Source organism: Oreochromis niloticus, linkage group LG12 (genome assembly GCF_001858045.2).
Source record: "Oreochromis niloticus isolate F11D_XX linkage group LG12, O_niloticus_UMD_NMBU, whole genome shotgun sequence".
Taxonomy (NCBI): domain Eukaryota; kingdom Metazoa; phylum Chordata; class Actinopteri; order Cichliformes; family Cichlidae; genus Oreochromis; species Oreochromis niloticus.
In genome coordinates, this window is record NC_031977.2 from 33,212,931 (window position 1) to 33,235,507 (window position 22,577).

Sequence of the window (22,577 nt, forward strand, 5' to 3'; positions counted from 1 at the left end):
TCCCGGACACTGGCGCCACCGGGCCCTCTGACCACCACCAGTAGGCAACGGGTGAAGTGTCTTGCCCAAGGACACAACGACCAAGACTGTCCGAGCCGGGGCTCGAACCGGCAACCTTCCGATTACAAGACGAACTGCCAACTCTTGAGCCACGATCGCCCCCAGTATTAGTGAACCAAAAAGGAGCTAAAATCATAAAACAAAATTTCTTCTTATCCATAAAACAAAAATACATAAAGACACGCCCACTTACTTCCAAATTAACTTTATTCCAGCAGTTTCTCCATCATTTCTTTTCCAAACTAACAACAACACAAACGGTCTATTTTTGTCTCTGTGCTTCTGCCATTCAAAAGCTGACTTTGGACATGAACAGATTTTGCTGAGAAATTAATTTGACAGACCAGCCGTGGGTCACAGAACTTCTGATTAGATTTAGGAGATGACCTCAATCTACATTTCCTGTAATCAGATTTTTTTTATTAAGTTGGCTTGTTTACAGTGTCAAAGAAGATTCAAAGTGACAGCAGTGACTGTGGATCACCAAACGATGGAGGATGGAGTTTATTTTCTTTCATGTTTTTTTGAATTATACTTTCTACTAATTTCACTCAAATTTAATTTTTTTCTATAAAAACTAAAATAAGACCTTGATTTAACCCTCGGCTTAGGACATTTCTCCTCATGTGTTGCCTCAAACGGTGAGAGAGAAAGGTATTAATCAAGCCAAACTGGCTTGGTCATTTTAGCTATGCCATTATCAATCACACTCACAGTTTAATTGGGAAAATGAACCTCTTATGCTGATCATGTTCAAACAGAGCTGATTTTCATATCCATAAATCATCATTGATGCAAATTAAATGCTAATTAAATTTGACTGTAAAACTTCTCAAATATCAACACGACTTGGATTCAGTCGTTTATGTCACCCTGAGTCAGACAAGCCCAACTCAAAGTCCACTCTGCTGTTGACTCTGGAGCTTTTGCACATATCTATGCAGACGTTTGGTGTCGTGGAAAGTTTAAACGCTGACATTTCCATTGAGCAAGCTCGTTCTGCTGATGAGGACTGTCTGATACATGGGAAGGCTCCAGAACAAGCAAAGTTTTATTTTTTAAGACATCCTGCAGTTAGGATTTCTTGCTTTACACTCTGGGAGTCAGAGGACATCTGCGCTAAAATCTAAAATATATTTTGAAGGATATAACAAAAGATTTCAGTAATTTTGCATTCCCAGACTTCAAGTCTGTATCGTGAAGTTCCCTGCTGATGCAAATAGCATTGACTCAAGGTCTGCTCACTAGCTTATGCTGGAGGTTTTCCTCAGTATCACTTAACTGTTGCTATCTCAGTCACTTTTTTTTCTAATGATAATCTTTCAGCACAGCTGAAACCTGTGGAAGAGAAGAAGAAGAAAAACCATCCTCTGTGGCTCTTCACATCCTCATAAAAGAGATACGGTCAGGTAACTAATACCAGCAGCGATCCGACAGAAACATGTTAGGCTACAAAAACAGTGTGACAGAAATCCCAATTAATTCTCAAGTGATAACGAGTACTTTGATCATTTTGTCCCGCAGGAGGTTTAAACGTTACTTCTTACAAGCAAAACCTCTCAGCTGTGTCCATGCACAGCGCATTAAAGACCTCCATCCTCCCCCTCTGCTCCCAGTTAATCCCGCCGAATTAAATCAAATCCCTCCAGAACCTTCTCTCCTGCTCTGACCCACTTTGTAACTCACTCAGTAAAACAAAATAGCTGCTTTAAACGCAACAGGGTTGTATCTGCTTTGTCTTAAAAAAAACTTCACCTAAATCCAAACTTGAACTCACAAGTTTTAAAGCCTACAGAGGGACACCAGTCAGCTGGCTCATTTTTCCCTCTCAAGAAATGGTGATGTCCTCTAACGCCTACCAAAATAAAGCAACGCAAAATTGTTTCTGTAAAGATTATATTGATGTCAAAGTTTTTCTTCAGGTTTAGATAAACATGCTGCAGCAGACAGACAGCAAGTGCAGAATCAGGCAATTTGAGCAAAGTTGGAGAATTGAGTATTTTTCCAGGCGTCTGGCCTTCACATTCCAGTTTCTGTCTGCTGCTGAGATCCAGCCCTTGACTTTCTCTCTTCAAAATGAACCCCAGAAACAAAAGCTCCTCTGTGCCGAGTCGGACGGTCCGGCTCCTGTTTCTCACCGCGACACTTAACCAAACTTCCGGCTGTCGGGGTTTATCTTAAATAAGAGCATATCATAAATGGCATCCCCGTGACTCAGGCCAGAGAAAGCTGACTGAAGTCACTTTTTCTTCACTGTAAATCCGGGTCATGTGGATATAATTACACAATGAGACATGCACAGAGGAAACCGTAATCCAGCATTGTGCACTGTCCAGTTTTTGGTTTATTTGGATCTGATTGTGTTTGAGATCATTTATTCCATGTGGGGCTAACTGGTGCTGCAGTATCATAACATACATCTGCTCACAAGCAAGGCTGAGTCACTGTTAGCTCCGAGGACAATCAGATGATGACAGAAAGAACGAAGTTCATGGAAAATGTTTCAGCAGCTCAGAGTCTCTCAGTTCGCCGTCACTCTGCGCTTCTAAAACTAAAGACTCCTAAGTACTCCCCGAGGGTAGCTGCCCACTGAGGCGCTACTCTCACTGTCAAGGCCTTTCTTTCTGTTTGCATTCACACGGTTACGGTGCGGCTGGCATAGCAACAACTACAAACACAACAAGATGGACGACTGGAGGTGTGTGTCTATTAGGGATTGACTGATCTGATATTTGATTGAATATCAGTCCGATCGACACATCGGTTCAGTTCTGTGTTGTTCTGTTTACTGCACCACATGTCAGCAGCAGCAGCCTTTTTAAGTAAAAATAAAACATATTTTCTGTTGCCCCTGTAGGGAAACAATGACAGCATCGTGCTGAACGCTGTCCAAGGTAAATTGCATTGTTTTTCTTCCTTTGAATACTCACTTAATTAAGTTTGGAATTCCAATTTCCCTGCTTTGTTCTAAAGTTAGGGGATATTTTTGGTTAATAGCTGATGTTTACATTGATTTTTTTTAAATATGCTGATAGCTGGTGCTGCAATAACATGGAGAACATTCACTAAACACTAAGGGGAATGATCTATGAAAAAGTCCCTGCACTTACTTCCTTCCTAAACCGAATCAGATCCTGTAAGCACAAAGGTGAACAGAGTCCCTTGAACCAATTGCTCTGGGAGTTGCTTCGCTGGTTCTCTGATGTTCTCTGCAAACTGATTTGTAATTGAATGAGCTGACAGTTTGAAGTGCTCACTGTTTCTCTTGAGACGGGCTCGATAAGCAGCAGTCTTTGTTCAGCAGAGTTTTATGAAAGGTTCGCCCACTGATCCTGCTGCTTTGCTAACGGACTGCATCGTTGGTAATTATGACTATTTTTAGCTTGAATGCACTGTTGTATACTGTTTGGCTTATTGCATCTGTGGCCAAGGGGGCTTCTTGGCTCCTGTGAAAATTAGATTATACAGGGTTGAAAAAAAGAAGCAAAAACACGGTTACATAAAGTCAAACAAAGCTGGTAAAGAAAAAGAAGAAACAAAGCACGATGCACAAACAGCCAAGGTCCACACTGTTACACAGAGAGACCGCTTAACTCTTAATGCAATACATTTGTACCAATCAAATGGCAAAAAATAACGAGAAACCCTCTGCTAACTGAGGTTAACAAAGACTATCCTCTTCAGCTACACGTGGACAAGTTGTGGTTGTATGCACAGTCACCCCTCAGAGGCCCATTTTGAGCCAGGAAAAAAAAACTCTGCATGAGTGCAACTGTTTTATTATAGGGTAGAAAAAAAGCAATTCCATCAACCTTGCCACATCAGTGGGTCAGTTCCTGCAGAAAGATACAAAATGTTGTAGAAGTAGGTCGATAAATGTAACTTGGTCAAGCACATCAGCTTCAACCTCAATTTTAAGCAGGCATGCATCATTTTTATGCCTTTATTATAACAAAACCGATTTTACAAAGAACCAAAATGCCCATTAATCGCCCTAAACAATCATCCAGTCGTGACACAGCACAGCATCATTTTGTTATTAGCCTCACACTGCAGTAACTTCATCTCGCGGCACACCTCCATTTCAAAGCCACTCGATCCTCTCAGCTATACGATACAGTGCATTGAGGCTGATGTTGCTGGTTACATGGAGCCAGAGGGATCAACAAATAGCTCAATCTGACCGCCGGCAGCACCACACCAGCCCCAGTGACCCCGTCATGCTGCAACACAACCTCAGCATCAAATAACATTCACGGCTTGTGCAGCAGGAGGGGAATAAAGGCAGCGATTGTGGAGGAAACCCCTCAGCCTCTGCAGGAGGGGGATTAGGTAATTGTGTTAGAGCAGAGGATTAGATTAGAGCAAAGGGACGAAGCAGAACAGGTTAGTAGGGGATGGGAGACCAGCAGGGGCACACTGAGCCAAATGGGGGGGGTTTAATAATGAACCTCTGATACCAGTCCAGTCTGACCGAAGAGACACCGGAAAGTAAAAAGAAGAGAACATGTAATCCAGGTACACAGACTGGAATACATGGTCTCCATGGTGACGTTGCCATACAATCCTTGGCTCCGTTTAAGACCAATAAATATGATTACTCATCCTCTCAACCTTATGTGATCGAATGTTCGAGATGTATGGAGCACAAGGCTGGAAAACGTTTATTTAATCCAGAACAAAGGCAATTTTTATAGTTAGCAATGAAACCATATCTATGAGCCTGGGTTTAAAGAGGACAGCTAGGCGGGGGGAACATGAGAGTTAGAGATATGAAAACAGTGTAGTGATAGAGAAGCAAAACACACGTGATCTTCATATACTGCAGGGACGATTTCCTGTTATTAACTGCTCTAAATTTGCAGAGCAAAGAAAATATTTGCATACCCATAAACCTCTATTTAATTCACAACAGAACACAGAAAACATATCATAAATATAACATTTTACACAGCATTGAAACTTTCACGCAATTGGGTTTGTAGTGTGTTCAGTCTTCTAAAGTCAAACATGTTAACATGTTCCGGTTTAGTTTACTAAAGAATAAGATAACTCTCCCTGTGTTTGAAGAGTGAAGCATTTAACCTGCATTCTCTCTAATGCCCAGCAGGGGGAGACTTTTCTAGTTGCACTGACTAGTCAGATTCTTTATGAATAAAGACCCCTGCTGCTCACTTGATCTATGACCCTAGCAAACGCTTTCCTGATGAGTTTGTGGTATCAATCGTTAGTTTTACGTCTTTTAAAATACATTTTATAACTTAAACTGCCACACAGACTCAAAAACCATAAAGCACAATATATCTCAATCTCATTAGTTTGTTCCATCTCATCTCAAACCAACAAGATGGTGACAGCGAAAAAGTTCACTCTGAGGCTTTAAAACCTCATTAACAAAAAACTGAATGTGGTCACACACAGCTCCGTGCAGAAGTCCTGCTGAACCGCGCTGGCTCATGCAACGTGACAGAGACTGAAGTTACAGGGGCACCAGCCAGTGGCATCCTAACATTGTTGAACCAGCAGGCAACTGCTGTTGTACTTCAATGAAATAAAAATAATTTGTTCAATCAACTAACATTTTTAGTGCCAACTAGTGGCTATGTCCATCTTTCATGTACAGGCTATGATCTGAGCTCTACTAGCATCACAATTCAACTCTATAGGAACACAAACAAGAGTCTAATTCTTGATTGTCCATCTGAGGTCTAAGACAGTGATCAACCCAACCTCTAAAAACTAGGGCCAGGGTAGTGAAGGGTTGGTTTTTATCGCCTATGCTGACTTAGACAACAGAGGGTTCACGTTACTGTGTTAAATCTGCTCTTTAGCCCTCCTAGAAATATAAATACAGTACACACAACACAAACACTTCAGCAGCTGTTACAGGTCTGTTTGTTAGTAATATGTAGTGAAAACACGAAATACAAATTAGTAAATGATTAATAATGTGAGATGCTGTCATCTTTTAATGGCAGAAATATGCAGTTTTTCTTGTTTTCATTTCAGTAAAAATAACAGCTGCTCAAGATTTAACGGCTCCAGTGATGCAGACATATCAGAGCACAAATAATAAGTGAATGCAGACAATGACGTCACCAACTACACCCCAATTTAATCAAGCATCCACTCAATTAAACCTGGACCGATCCACGGAGGCCCAACCCAGAACTCAGAGGCTCACGGTTCCCTCGGAGGGTGTTTTTGATGTAATACACACTGAAGTCATTCTGCTGCGTGTGTGCTTTTACTTTTAGATTCACTTTGATCGTGACCTGAACATGTAAAAGCATCTGATTCGCTGGCTGCAGCTTCTATATCTGAAAACCCGCTTGTTTCTTCGGCTTTCTATGAAATTACACTAAAGTATTTCTGTTTCAGATTGCTGATTGGACAAAAGAAGCCATGTGTAATCTTTATCATGACAACTATTCTAACAACGAAACAATGACTCAAACAGCTGGGGTAATGATCTACAGATTAATCTGTAATTACAGTAATCATGGCCACATTTAGAACTGCAGCGGAGCTTCCTAAAAATGATACAACTAACTGAATGGGTTTACATTTGTCTGATGAATTAGATCAGAACCAAAAACAAAATCTTAACTTCGCTCCTTTGTTAGGTGACTTTGTTGACCAATCAATGAATCATGTTGCTGCAGTAACAGGCCACTACATCCTGTAACAACTAGTGAAACTGTAAATAACACGATTGATTCAATGTATGCCCGCACATGTGGAAAAACCCCTAGAAGTACAAGCGACCGATGCAGAAAGCATCGTTCTGCAAAATGACAAACGACCACTCTCAGTATCAAACGTGCAGATATTTCATGGCATTTGGTGAGGTTTGACTCAACAACACCTGCACAGGAGGGTTTCAGTATCAAAGAGAATCAGAAGGAGGGAGGCGTGATAACCACAGGGCTGAAAGGTTCAATAACAACATGAAAAAGCAAGTCATCCTGTAACTGTACTCTAGTGCCAAGCAGCACCGCAGCATCATATTAGATTTCCCTGTATTGTTATGTTTGTTATGAGACTGTATTAACACTGTAAGATGCAGCCAATCAGCAGCTTTATACTGATAATCCGTTTACAAGGCTTAAAAACACAGGATTAGAGCGTTTATGGCACATTGCATCACCTGGGTGACTCACCATGTTGAATGTAAGCTTAATTAACGCAAATTTAAACATGTTTTATGGGCATAAAAGTAGATAAAGCTTTGAAATACGAGGATATAAAGCAGAAACATCATAAATCTCTGTTTTAACGGTAAGAAAATGTTTCTTTAAGAGGACAAGTGTTGTGTTATTCCTGCAGAATCGCAACCGAAGCCTGAAAACCTCTTTGGATCCACCCTCCTCCATGACAACACAACAAACCGCATCAGCTAACGGACCTCTCCTTGCCTCCTCACCCTCCTCCTCCTCCCCATCCTCCTCACCTCCACCAGCGGCAGGTCAGGGTCCAGGTGGGTGAAGCTGTGCAGGACCACCGGGCTGCGGTCTTCAACCACCTCTAGCCTCACGCCGTCCCAAATGTTCCGCACCCTCCACGAAGAGTCAAACATCTCGAGCAGCTGGCCCGGCTTGACGCTACGCGCCTCGGCTTGCATCCCCGGGAAATAGACCATGGATGCCCGCAGAGTTCAGTCACACCCCCGCGCTGACATTTCTAATGTTTTTTTAGGGCTCCCACAGACACACACTGCCGCTACCGCCTGAGGTTAACGCTTCTGTGTGATCATCGCCTCTCTCAGTACAGTTTATCACGGCTCTGACTCACACCGGGGCTTTTCTAAACCCCGCCCCCAGCTATCGGCGCCTTCAGGGCTGTCGGATAAACCAAACGCACAGGATGGCTTTAGCGAAAATTATGTTTTGTCTTGTATTTAATCCCACAAATTATACACATTTTTAAAAAGTTATAACTTTAATTACATTAACGTGAATACAACTTTGCAAAATTGCTGTTAAACATCTAACACGTACTCTTCATGGAAAAGGAACAAACTACTTCTTTCATTTACTTATTTTTCATTTACACAGATGTAATGAAATGCTATTAACGATACTTTAATGTTTATAACTACGGTCGTCACCATATCAGACTTTTACTTTGTGCTAAAACAAAACAAAAACAAAAAACACTCTACGGTTGTTGTTGTTATATTTTTTAGTCCAATTATAATAGTTTTCATTTTTCTCTTCTCCAGTTAGTTTACAGAGTGAGTTTGCTCATTTCAGTTAATTTTTTCATTGTTGGAAAATATTTTGTTCTACTTTAATATTTTTTAGTTTCAGCCCTAGTTTTAGATTTGGGTTTGTTTTTTTTTGTTTCTTTGTTTTTTAAATATTATCATCTGGAGGTTCTCTATCAGGGACAAAATTAAAATGAGTATTACAACAGAAACACAGTTTGTGACGGCAGTGGACTCACAGACATGCAGACAGCCTATTATCTCAATAAGCACATTCCCCAAAGCCTCATCACTCAAATTAACAGACCAGAAGTAATGTTATTTAATCTGCATTTTAATTTTATAGTGATTAATTTTCTAAGGTCACAAAATAATTTTATTTAATTACAGAAGTTTATATTTGCTTTTAACTTTAATTTCAAGTTTCCCACATTTTATTTTATCACACCTAAATTTAGGTAACTAAAGTAACCTGGGGCGACACAAGCACACTATAAAGTTGTTATGTATGAAACGGGAGTCTGCGAGACGTCCCTGAAGGCAGCACTTACTCCCCCGCTCTTACTCATGTGTCTGGGAAATGACGGCGCTGTTTGTGCCTTCACTGTGGCAGGAGGACTGTGTGGGAAAAGAAAACAGTGAAGTCTGCTGGAGTTACACTTTTACCGTGAGCCCAGAGCAGCTCAGCAAACAACACGAAGCTTCCCCCACCTTCTCCTCCACTGTTACACTAAAGCACAGCTTAAAGGTGGCGTACAGTTTAAAACAGTACAGTGCTGCTCTAACACCTTTCAAAAGGGCAACTTTGTACTTTTCCCTTAGTTTTCCAAAGATTGATTATGCATTAATATAAAAAAACAAATTACCTGTGAGTATGATAACTCGTTATAAAAGTCTAAGTCACACTTCAGCAGTTTTACTGAGATTATAGCTCTTTCAAGAGATCATTTAATTATAATTGTTTAGGTTTTTGTTTTGTTTTTTTGTCTTTTTAGGTTAATGGTTTGAGTTTTAAACATATTTGTGGGAAGATGACAAATAAATATGTATTTAAATGGGAAAAAGTCTAATTTTGTGTGTCTAAAATCTAAATTTTTCAACTTACATTTTAGTGTTTAACATTTTTATTCCGTTTTATTTTGATTAATCAAATGTATTGCGCTTTTACTTTACACAAGAAGTATATTATATTATTTTTTTATTTAGATCTTCACTTATTGAGCTTTTTAAATTTTACTTATTAGATTTTTTCATTTTTGTAATTTTTACCCTATTGATCTATTTAGCTTTGTCGCTGTTCTTTTTCTAGTCTGTTTAAGCTGTTTTGTCATAAGCTGCTGTAACTCTTTGCCAACTTTTAGAATAAACACATCCTGTCTGATCTTACTATACTTAGAAAATACAACAGGGAAAATCAGCAGGTCCTCAGATGAAAAGCTTGAATAATTTTTCCAAAATAAATGAGCTAAATTACAGATTAATATCGAAATAGCTCGCTGACCAAACTTTTCAGCTGCAAACAATTAGGAGCAAATGAAACAAATCCTCACTGAAACCACCTGAACACAAAGATCTCAATGTTATATAACCTTATCCTGCACACACCTTTTCAAAGCACTGCTGCACACCATAAAAACAAACAACCTGACTTTAACAGTCAGAAAGCACCTGAAAGCACCATCAGGAAGTCCCTGTTAGTAAACTGAATTTATTTGTGTTGTGGTTCAACAAACGCATCTTGGGGGAATTTTAGGGTAAGACTTCAGAGAAAGAACCTGAAGACTTAACGTCTAACGCTGCCCCCTACTGGTCAATGTCAGGAACAAACGTCTCCAATCACACAGAACAAATCTTAAATTCACCACAGCCTGCTTTAAACAGCAGAACAAAACCATTACCTAACTGTTACATTATTAAACCTTGATTTTCATTCACATGTTTTTCTTTTTGGATTTTTTTAGAAACAACCCACTGCTTTTCCACGCCAAGGCACTGACAGGTGTCAAAACGTTTTAGAAAATTTAAGGAAAACATCTGCCGCACCAGCTGAGGCTGAATGCAACCACAAGCACGTCCGACCTTTCCTCACCAAGCGGCTGCGCTTCATAACTCAGAAATCTGCAGCTGCCCGACGTGAAGAAGACGAGTGAGGGAGCAACACGGGTTTCTAAAAGTTTACACAGATTTAAGTTTCCAATAAATCAAGACAGCCATGGTTCACTGTGGAAGATTACAGTCCAGTGATTAAAAGTGGGAAAGGAGATATTTCCAGACAAATTTCAATTATTGTCACCACACCAATGAGCCAGGTCCTGTAAAAGCAGGTTTCCTGATATAACATGTTTTAAGTGTTTGAAGAAAGGTTTTGGTTTCATTTCACTTCATTTCTTGTACCTCTTGGGCAAAAGAGTGGTTAACTTTGTCCCCTCACAGCATGAAAGTCCTGGGTTTGAATCCTCGGGACAGCTGGGGGATTTCTGTGTGGAGTTCTGCAGGTTTTCTCTCTGGGTACTCTGCTTCCCCTCACAGTCCAAAGACATGCATTGCGGTTATGATTACTTGTGACTCTAAATAGCTGTGTGTTTCCGTGTGTTAGTCCTTCGACAGACTGGCGGCCTGTCCAGGATATATCCTGCCTCTCTCCCTACGGGATAAGCTCCAGCCACCTGCGACTCAAATAAGTGGAAGAAAGAGGATGCATGGATGGACTTCATTCCTTTTTAATTGGACAAATCACTTACAAGTATCCTTGATTACAAATAATAATCAATAATCAAACCATATGAGTCCATTTTTAAAGTGCATATTTTCAAATTGGCTCTGTGACCTCATAAAAAGCTCTGAATGCTGCATCTGATCGTGCAGCCGTATGATCAAATGTGGCTGTTGCTGTTTCTCTTATCACAAATTTGCAGGATGTTTATTTGAAAGCTTTTTATTAAAGTTTTTGTCTAAAAAAAGATAGAAATTTCCAGTTATTTAAATGTTTAAATTTCCACGCTTTCCATATTCTTTTAAAGATTTTTAGTGCCAATTTATTCCCAGTCCCTCAGTGGCCTGTCCAGTGCTTTTCTACCAGGCTGCAACAGAAACATGAGGCTTTATTTATAATCATTAATCAGAAGCAGAATCAGAGAGACTTTATTTATCCCCAAGGGGCAATTAAGATACAACAGAGCAGCAAAAACTATACTGCAAAAACGGCCAGAAAAACATCCTAAAGTCTGTTGTAACACAAAGCCTGACCCAGATGGTAGATCGGTTTGAAAGATAGCGTAACCCATGTCGAGCAAGACGTGACTATTCGCCGTTTCATCTGCACAGAGAACAGAGCAGCAGAAAGACTGAAAGTCACAGAATAACAAGCACTGGTACTAATATCTGCCCTACAAAATAACCCACATGGGCTGAATCCCAGAAATCTGACAGAGCCTGGAGGGCCGGCCAACTCTGAGTCTGCTGCGATTTAACTAAAGCTCTTTTTCCATCTGCTGGAAATCAACACCAGAGGATGTTGTTGTGCTGCTGCTGCTGCTGCTGCTGCGGGCCTGGCTGATGTTTTACGGCTCCCCGAGGACGGTGACGCTAACAGCCTGCATTACGTTCTTATTTTCTCACACAGAAACACTCGTGCTTTTACTGAGAGGCTGCACCCCCCGACCTACAGAAGAAGTTTCACAAAAGTATGTGAGGAGGGCAGATCCAAACGTCACTAACCAAAGAAAGATTCCCATCACGACGAGGGTAAAATTAAAATTAGGGCAGTGACATCAGCGGCTTATTTTAGTCCTGCTGACACTGAGCAGTGCAGAAAGTTCTTTATTCCTCCTGTCAGGAGGCCATTTAGCAAGGCATTAAAGCTGGGTGGTTATCCTGGGTTGCTGCCAGGCGCTCAATGTTTCCTCCAGTGCTTCACAAACAATAAACCTGAAACAAATAAAAGCCAAAGGGAGAGCCAGACATAGACTGGATATCGAGTTATGTAACAAGAGGAAAATAACAAGCCCATAAATCACGATAAACGGATTAATACAAGAAAAAATAAAGATTCACGTTCAAAACCCTTCTCCTAATAAAATCAACTAAATCTGTATAACTCAACTTCAGTGACCAGGCGTTCACAGCTGATGATTTATGGTCTGCAGAACTGCACAGAGCACAGGTTTTCATTCTACCTCAGATAAAAGAACCAGAGCTGAGGACAGACAGAAGCCTAAAGAACACATTCAACCAATCTTGGCACAGTTTAATCGCACCTGTGAGCTGCCTTCTATTATAAATAACAATTAAACCTGTAAAATCTTTTCTTATTTCTGTAATCTGAAGGCCTGAGTGAGTGTGAGTCATACAGAGAAAAGGTCTGGCTTCCTGTACATCCTGTCGTCTGAGGTTGACAGCTTCTAAGCAGAGCAGACAGCTGAGGTCAGGCGTCTGTGCTGCTTCATGTCGCTGTGAAGCCAGCACACTGTAATGACAGCTAATGGGAGCAGATTATAGAAAGCGAGGCATTTATTCTTTCATTTCACATGGAGCGATTGGTTCTTGGTGCAGACATGTCGTGCTGTGAAGTCAGATTAACTCAAGAGCCGACCTGAGCGCTCTCGCTGTTACAGCAATATTCGCTATGTGGCTGTTGGACACATTTCATTTTAAACATGCAGGACGCGTATCTGTACCACATCTTTAAGACATTTGGACCATATTTTAAGGAAGTCCTAAAATCATTGACAGGCTTAAACGTGTTGATATTAATCTTGGTCAGTGTGCTAGTAATCCCTGTGAGTCCAAAGCTTGAAGCCTAAACGCTCTGTTTCACACAGTTTTTTCTACTCTTCACTCTGTGTGATGTCACTAAGAGTCAAATTTCCCCTAATATGGTTATCCCAGGCACAGAAGCCCCACCCACCCATCCCTCTTGTCACGAGGGGCAGCCAATCAGAAGACAGGGACCTTAAAAGAGACAGAAGATTGCCTGCACAAAGGCCGGGTATAAGATAAACAGGGATTATTTTAAACTGCCAATCATGCAAAGCTCACGTGGAAAGGTGAGAGAACAAAAATATGGAGCTATAAAGAACCATAACAGGTCCCTTTAACAACAGCATCACAGAGGGGTGCAGCCCACACTTGGGAAACCACCAAAACTTAATTTAAAGAAGAGCAGAATTACAGATAGAAAATTAGTAAAAATGGAAAGAGCATTTGACAGCTAAAAAGCAAAACAAACAAACACAAAGCTTTCACACTTTAAAATCTTTTGAATCTTTCCACTCCAGGTCATATCTGTTAATCAGAAGAATGTCAAGAGTGCCAATGTGATGTGTCACATGTATCACTTCAAAACAACTAAAGTTTCTACTGAATTATTTGCATAGTTTAAACAGCTGAACAGCTCACTGTTCAGCTGTTTTTTTACTCTCTACTTCCAAGTGAGCAGATAGCAATCCTGCTTGTTTTTTACATTCACCAACAGAGTTTTAAAAAAAAATGTAGAGAGCACACCCAGATCATTGGCACAGATCATTAATTCAGGTTTATGACTCATAAATATGACTATCACTCATAATGCATCACTAATATAAAAAGGGTGTTCAAAACAACTTGTGGTATTAAGCTGCATTAGCATCAACGGCAAACTGTAGCAAAGGTTAAACAGTAAAATAAACACTGGTAACTAAAGCTGAGTCAGTGCTATTTACACTGGGGGGCTAAACTGGGGAGCATTCAACCAGAGTTTAATTTATCCTGGGACTTATTTTGAAAAAAAAAAAATTCCAGTGCTTTCCTTGGAACTATAAACCAGTATCCGTCTAAACGTGTCTTCCGCTTCACTACAACTTCCTTCACTGTTAGAGGGTGGCATTATTTTACCTGCAAGGAGCCAAACTCTAAATGTGGCCAGTCCTTCAGTTCAAGCCCAACACCGAACTACAAACTCAGCCTCTTTACACTTAAGAGGTAAACATTAAGAGCTCCAACCTGTCTTTCTTTTCCTCCGACTGTCCTGTAATAATCCTCGCCATCCCAGGTCCCGGCCAGCAGTCCACAGATCCACCGGCTCCAGCACCACATCACGGCTTTGCTGAGAACCAGTCCAAAAAAACATGAGGATCCTGGAGGAGCAGAACCTCAGTGAAGGCGACTCCAGGGCTCCCACTCCCCTCTTCACAGATTGGCCGAACCCCAACCGCCAACGCTCAGCTCATGCATGTTTACTTTAACAGCTGTGTCAACAACACGAGGAACAACACTAGAAAAAAATTAACCTATGCCGGGAAAAAAGGAAAAGGCTTTCCAGAAGAGGTGCACATCTGTCCGTGTATGTCAAAGGTGGAGAGAAACCGCTTGGTAATGACCTCCACCTCCACAACAACAACACCGTGAGGCTACAGCGCTCAAATGTCCTGTTGTTACCGCTCTCAAGAGAAAATGAAACCTCAACATGACGCAATAAAATTCAAAGGAATTTCCTGCTTCACTGAAGGAGGGAATTATCTCCAGGTAGTTTACCTGTTTAACAACGTCATCTGAAGCTATGTGAGCGTTAGGCAACCTGTAGGGACGAATAAAAACAGACTTACAGGAACCGTCTTAAGAAATTCAAACACCTCTAACTGAAAACAACTTACTGAACCTGTTCCTCTGACACCTCAGGGCACTTTGCGGTTGTCATCACCTTGATCCAGAGGAAGAGGTGTTTTTTTTAAATTAGTGTTGTTTGACTCAGTTTGCAGATACACATATTTAATGCTGCAAAAAAATATAGAAGGCCTGCACATTTTTTTTTCTCAGAGGCGAGTCCAAAAAGTAAAGAAACAAAAGTCCAAATAAAGCACAAGAACTCAGGGAATAAATAAAAAAGTCCGATTTCTTGGACTACCTTGCCTGTGTCTCTCTAGTAAAACAGATTTGACCTTAATGGGACTTCCTGGTTAAATCAAGATAACAAACAATAAATTAATAAATGGGAGACAAGCATTTACTGGTCAATAAGTGAAGGGAACAGTCAGTCATTAGAGTAAAAAACAAAGTTAAACTTCAGTGCTATCAATCTCTCCAGTTAGTAAGCGGAACCCACTGTGAGCCCATTTCAGCTGCTTCAGTGCAGATGGTCGTGACAACAGGTCCACTGGACAGGCAACAACATGACAAACCCCACAAAGGGAATGTTTTAGCAGCTGGTGGCTACAGCCCATTCCTCTCCTTATCCCTCCTGACTGTTTTTCATCTAAATGTTCTTATCACTGCAGTTATCATGCGATAGTACCTGCAGATAATTCAGGTTGCACAGGTTACTACTTCAAGATGGCACATTGATATGAGCAGATATATGAGCAGATGTAAGGAGAGCTGGACAGGCTCGCTGGTTCATGTTTCTGACCAAAATGTCAGAATCAGACTCCATGAAGGGGAACACGGGGTCCCGGGCTCCTTTAGCAGGACCTGTGCTCGTAGCCCAGCCCCACGAAGCTTGATCGGCATTCGGCAGACAACACCACAACTGGCAGCTTTGCTTCTGGTACCCTGATCTCTGATACCATTCACCAGAGCGGCTCCAGACTCTTTCACGCCTGTCACGTGTGCTCAGTGTGAACCTGCTCTCTGAAACTGAATATTTTTAAAGTAAAAAAAATGCATTTAACTTATGGCACTAATTAAAGAGAAGATGAGATTTTTCCTTATGAAATAAACAATAATTTGTTAAAGAATGTCTCTGGAGCTGATTTAATGATCCATTAACAAACAAGAACAGATAAACTAGTAACTGTAACAGCAGATTATTTATTATTTTGTTGGCTGATTATTTTATATTGTGTGTCCTGTGCACACAAAATACATTTTTTGGCAACGCATATTGTTTTTGAATGAAACCCTGCCTGGATATGTGCTCTTTATTCTACGCATTTTTTATGACTAACCGGTAGAGACATCTTACAGTGCAGCATTACAGGGTTTTATGGGATCGTAGTCACACAGTTTTCATGGACTTGGAACTGTCAAAGTGCACAGAGCTGGTTGCAAGAACTACAGAGCACATTCGCCGCATGGCTGATTAAACAAACATAAACAGTGTGTTCTCTGTACGGATGATGAAAGCTTGTTTAACTGCTTGAGCAACAGAAGTAATTTCCCGGTTTTGGCATATCTAATCTTGTAGTTCAAAACAGAAAAGAAAAACTTAAAAATCACAAATTAATTAGACCTAATTTTTCAATAATTCAATAATAGGTTTTGTTTCTCCTTCCGGAGCCTCTTCTCTTTTTACTGCAGCACGAATAAAAAAAACAAACAAACACAGCAGAGTTTCCCAGTAACAGACACATACAAGAAGAAGCTTCTGAGAGCTTGCCAGATTGAGCTGCCTCTAACAGCCTTTAGATTTATCCCCTGCTATTATTTCAGCCAGTCGAGCCATTCAGGTGCTCCTCCAAGCTCCTGGCATTTAAAAATGCTTTCTCATGCCAACTGCAGCTACCCGGGGATGGCAGCTCTGCTCTGAGGCATCCTGACAACCGTCGCACAGGCTGAGAATAAAATAAACCAGCCTCTGTTTGTTTAGGAAATTGTATTGTCAGAAAAATTATTCTGCTTTTTTTTTTTTTTTTTTTTAGATGACTGATCATCAAACCGAGTGTCATCTTTAAATTCGACTCCCTTCACTTTAATGCCATGTTTGTTGTTTTAGTTTTTCTTTTGATGTGACACATTTCTGTCAGTGCAAGATGTTTTTCAACGCTTTAACCTGCACAAATTAAAGGCTGCGTCTTTTTCTGGTCTTTCTGAGAGCCGTCACAATATCAAACAAATTTGGCAACCACACAAAGTTGCAGTGGTATACAAAGTTCAAGTCAAGCAGTTTGAATGAAACTGTCCGGCCAACTGTCCAAACTGCACAAAGTGACCTTGTAACAACTTCTCCACGATGACAACCAAATCAGATGGTAAATGGCTCTTATAGTGCTGTTCTATTATAGAAGTGCTCTATACTACAAGCATTATTCACCCATTCAAACACAGATTTAGGATCACACTCCTGTGATCGAGTGGAAACCTCAAGGGAGATCCTCTAGTATCCACTAGAAGCAGGCTTGAAAGGTGATTCAACTCCCATGTCCAAGTCCAACTTTGCAGCAGCAATAACCATATTCACACCACAGTACACAATCCTGTTGTGGTCCCTAAAGCTATGTTCAGCCATCATGACAGCCAGTGATGATTTGGTTATAACTCACCCATCTGGATTTGGCTAAAGCTTCGACTGAAAAGTGTGCAGAGACAGGTAGCTGCATTCAATCACGGCTTTCTAGGTCTCAGTTCTGCTAATTAAGTCGATGAACTGGACCTTTCAAATCTTTCTGTGATGCTGGTGAGTTTTATATCATTTTTAATGCAACTGAATGACAAATATTACACAGGACCTGACATTAATTTCCCCAAATTTAGGGAAATTGCGCGATAATGCTTTTTACCAGGGGGGAGAGGGTACCAGTCTGAAGAGGGTGCTACTTATGAGCTTAATTACATGTCTTATACAGTCACCCATTGTTCTTCTCCAACTACAGCATGGCTGTATTCTCTGCTCTGTCCATCTTTATCATCGTAGGTCTTTTCTCTCGTCCAATGTCACCTCAATACTTTACAAATACAGCAGCTAAACTAACATCAGCGTTGCCCGTATGAGGATCCTGAAGATTCACCTTGTCAACATTAACCTCCCCTAGGACTGCTGTTTTTTTTCCTGAGTGCACTTCTTGTCAGTTGACATACATTTACAAGACTTTAAGATCCTTTTGGCTGCTCTTGTATTCACAAGGGACCATCACAGAGTGTAGAGTTTTTACACCTGATGCCCTTCCTACTGCAACCCCAAAGGGATGTGTGTCACCTCCTGGGATCAAACTGTTAGGCAAACATGTAAGCCGCTACACATTTACATAGTTTAAGTGCCTCTAAGTCTGGAGCTAAGTCTGTACTGATTTGTGTCCATTTCATGCGCAAAGTGAGAATTTTCCACTTTTAAAAAGCCAAAAAGGTCTACAGCTGGAGGCTGGAGGGGTTAGCTCCAGAATATCAAGATAGCAGACAAAGGAAAACTCAACCCTCTTTTAAATATCAAACATTTGTCCTTCTTGTCAAAACTTGCACATTGCAACACAACCATCGACATTTTATTCTGGGTTTTGCCTGGAAACCGGAATGTTATTTTCCGTGGTGTTCTGCTCTTTAATGAGTCCAGGGTATAAACCATCTTCCACTTGAAAGAAACCACAGCAACAGATGGAAAAGCAAAGCAAAGAAACTCCTGCTCTGCTGTGCCACTTTATTTCAGTCCAAATGTCTCGGGTGTACTCCTGCCTTTCCATATCACCTCCACCTCCACATCCACCTGCACACCTGCTTCCAATTTCCTCTTCGGGTCCTTCAGCAAGCATACCCACACTTGAGTTCCTTGCCAAATTGTCAATCGTGCTATCTGAGATGTAGATTTCCAGCCTTCTGTCTGGCCAAGTCGCCTTGTTTTTGCTTCTTCTTCTTCTTCTTTCTCTTTTTGGACCCATGCCTGCCTGCGCGTGCCCCTCAGGACTTCCTGTTTAACGAACCACATCAGAAATGGATGATCATTTCTGACGGCTTCATGGTTGCAGTGGGAGCTGAGAGCAAAGGACTAATAGTACACTGACTGCCTGCGAAAGAAAGTCTGGATACTGTTGTCCAACAACAAAACGCTGCACTCGTCGTACTCATTAACCGCTGAAAACTGTCTAAATGTTGATTCTAAATTGAAATATGGCTCAGAGCCTCAGCCTTGCTTAGTGAACATTATCAACATGTCTGCAGATGCTTCCTTCAGAGTCGACTGACAGTCTGACAACCGACAACATCTGACTGTTAAACTTTTTCTTCCTGATCACTGGCTGTAAGCAACTCATCAGTGTGCTGCACATCCTTGTTTTCTAACCTGCTCCAGAAAACAAATGTGATTCGCAGGAACAGCTGATCACAGTCTGTCAAAGTTTACAGTCTTTAGCTAAAACAGAAAATATGGAAATAAACTGCATCAAACCGCTCTAAGACAGTCTGACAGTAACACATTGTTTCCCATTAAAACAGGAGAATAATGCATTCTGCATTCAATATTTGCTGTTTGCCCATAAAATACTGCTACATTCTGTGAACAGCTTTGCATTCTGGGGGTTAGGTTAGAATAAAGACAGCAACGCCCCACAAATAGAGAAAGCTATTGTCTTTCTAGAAGAAACACTAGGGAACACAAGAGGTGGTTGTGATTTTCAAATACTGCAATAGACATTTTATTAAGAATAACACTACCAGCGAACAGGCCAATAAAGCATGGTTTCATGGAGTGATCATATTAAATGTTACACAAGTCTGGAGGCGTTCTGTGAACGGTACACACTACAGCCACCAAACAGCTCTGAAACCTGCCTGGTAGAGCTAGCAAGGCTAGTACAACACAGTTATTCCATTAAAATTAACCAAATCTGAGAAGTTCCCACCTAATCTCCTCAGAATCAGCTGTTTTGTTTGTTTGGGGATATATGTGGAATCCCAATCCAATGCAAAATGGCAACCACACAAAGTAGCAGCCCCTTTAGATCCATCTATTAATGGGTCAAAACTCTTAGTTGCCTTATAGTTTCCAGTATTTTTGAGCCCTCGAAATGTCTTAAATACAACAGATATCCTCTTCATATTGTAGGTTGAAAAAAGCAGCTCTGGTAAAAGCCTCAAACAAATCAATTTTGAACTTTGACCATCAATATCATGGGTTATCTAACAGTCTTAACAACAACACTGCACCAATTTAATGCCTTTAAGGTACAGTTACAAAAACAGCACTGACATTAGAGCAGCCAAAAACACCACATAGACAAAATAATTGAGCTAAAACTTAATCTTAAAAAGTTACGGTGCAGGATCACTGACTGCTCAGGTGTTTAGTGCATGAAAGTCCTCTCTGGCATTAACAGCAGCACAAAAACTGTGCACCAGGAGCTTCATGGCATGGGTTTCAATCCAAAGGTGTAACTTGTATTTGGCCTAGTACTTCTGTTAATACAGAGTAGCTCACAGTTAATACTGAATAATGTTTTGTTTGAAACCCTCACCTGTATTATACATGACATTTTTGGCTTTTATTAATACTACCTAAACAGTTTTTCAGTACAGCTGAATGATACAGTAGTAAAGAGTTGCCCATCCTTAACGCGAGCAGCGATCTAGTCAGTGAAAACATCAGTGTAGGTGTACAGAGCCTTAAATCAGCAATTTCAAATAAACTCTGTTGAACCCTTCAAAAAATAAACAAGAAAAGGCCCAGTACTAATTTGAGTAGGTAAAGAAAGTCTATTACAAGTCTACCACAACTACTTACAGTCATCTGAGAGCAGTGTCAGGTCCAGTGGGATCTCCACAAGCATTGTTGCTTGGAATACACAGTGTTTTATCACACACATCACTTTTTAGTAGAGGTGGATGGAAACACAACTAGAGCTCCAGACAACCTTCACCTGAGGTCTAATGAGTCAAAACGCCAGTATGGGCATGCAGAGCCTTATTTAATTTAGCATACCATTACATGTGTGTGCTGGTGCATTGGGTGTGACTTTCTTAGCCCCTAAAACCATTTTGTTAAAGTCATCGTAACATGTTTGTTATAAATTTCTAGTCTCCATGGCTAACCCTGAAAACACAAAGTGATTTCATTAGTGTTTTCTTTCTCAGACTTGACAAAAGACCAGAGCAAATTCTCCATTTTTTTAATAAAAAAAAGAGTGCTCTTTATAACTGCAAGTCTCCACTTTTTTCAGCCACATCCAGCCGTAACTACACCAAAAGCCTAACAGCAGGGAGCGCAAGTGACTTTGTTTGACCCCAGAGAAGAATTCGGGCCACATGAAACACAATCCGGTGATACAGCTGAGACACTAAGTGAGATTTAGAGAGAGACGATCAGCTGACAGTACATATCCACCTCTCACACTGACAGCACAGCAGAGGATCACATCTAATTAAATATTTTTGTTAGAGCAGATTTCCCACAACAACATTACGAAAGAAAAACTGTCCTTGATTAACCTTGAAAACTGTTCAGGTTGTCGTTTCCAATCACAGACTGGAAACAATGACACTTTGCAGTTTAGTTCAAACATGTTCAGTATTTCACAGGTGGAGCAGACTGCCAAACAAAGCCACAGGAGGACAGTTTGTGCAGCCAACCTACCTGCACACGAACGCACCATCACAACTAACTTCATTCAGTTTACACTTGAAACCTCCAAACAACACAGAAAGACTGGATAACTTGCGGTCAAAACTAAGTGGACACCCCTGATACATTAATTCTTGATGTCTCCCAATTTTTTAAGATGTTGTCCAGGAAGATTTTAACCCGTCTGCAGTGATATTAAAACACACATCTATTAGTGAGATTCAGCACTGATAATGAGGTGAAAATTTCTGGCCTATGATTGGTCTTCTAGTTAATCCCACAGTTGTTGGATAAATGGGGTAAACGATTTCTTTGGTTCTTTGGTGCATTGGCTTCGTATTGGGACAACGACATGTTTAAAGTTTAAAGGGCCACTGGGCTTGTAATACGCTGGAGGATAGCTTGATGTTGTGGCACAAAAACACTGATAAAGCTGGTGTGGCTTAGCTCAAACTGTGAAAAATGGCTGTCTGGAATAGTTTTTGCTTGGGCTGCCAGCTCACATTGTTTCCACATTTGTCATATTACATCCATACCTGCATGTCTAAAACTGCAGCTTCATTTTAGCCAAGAATCTATCATTTAAATAGGTGCCAAAGACTAAACTGCTGGTGAAGACCCAAGAACAGAATAATTAACGATTTAATACTGAAAAAAAAATCACACTATTAAAACGTATTACTTAAAAAAATCCACCCTTCTGTTGAAGATAAAGCTCCTACGACCCTCATACCAGTGTACCTGTAACTAAAAAGAACTCCCTGTAAACCATTTTAATCATGAGCTTCTTTCAGTCGCACATTTTATTAAGAGCAACACATTCACTACATTCACCATGGGACTATTACAGACACGACCAAACATGTCAGAATTTCAAGGGGCACACCTTTATCTGCAGGGAGATGGTTTCCTGGGTGTGCAGAGTTTTATATCAGCAGCAGCAGCCCGACACACACACACAGACACACACACACACACATTACATGCCAAGAATCTTCCAAGTGACAATGCTATGTCACAGCTCTGCAACAAAGAACTTGGCAGTAACAAACACAAAAAGCATCCGTCCCCATG

General features: G+C 40.7%; 1 protein-coding gene across 6 annotated transcripts in view; it reads right to left on the reverse strand.

The window, feature by feature from the left end:
- Nucleotides 1-22,577, reverse strand: part of LOC100693157 (ral guanine nucleotide dissociation stimulator) — a 60,196-nt gene that overhangs the window by 23,896 nt on the left and 13,723 nt on the right. Inside the window, exon 1 of one of the 6 annotated variants that reach the window (XM_019365764.2) lies at nucleotides 14,249-14,675. The exons of 2 other annotated variants lie outside the window; for them this stretch is intronic. In XM_019365764.2, the coding sequence (XP_019221309.1) occupies nucleotides 14,249-14,341 (93 nt within the window). In that variant the 5' untranslated portion in view covers nucleotides 14,342-14,675. Of the gene's footprint in view, nucleotides 1-7,513; nucleotides 7,928-14,248; nucleotides 14,676-22,577 lie in introns of those variants that run through there. 3 more of the 6 variants (XM_013270896.3, XM_013270898.3, XM_013270897.3) reach the window with 3 other exon arrangements.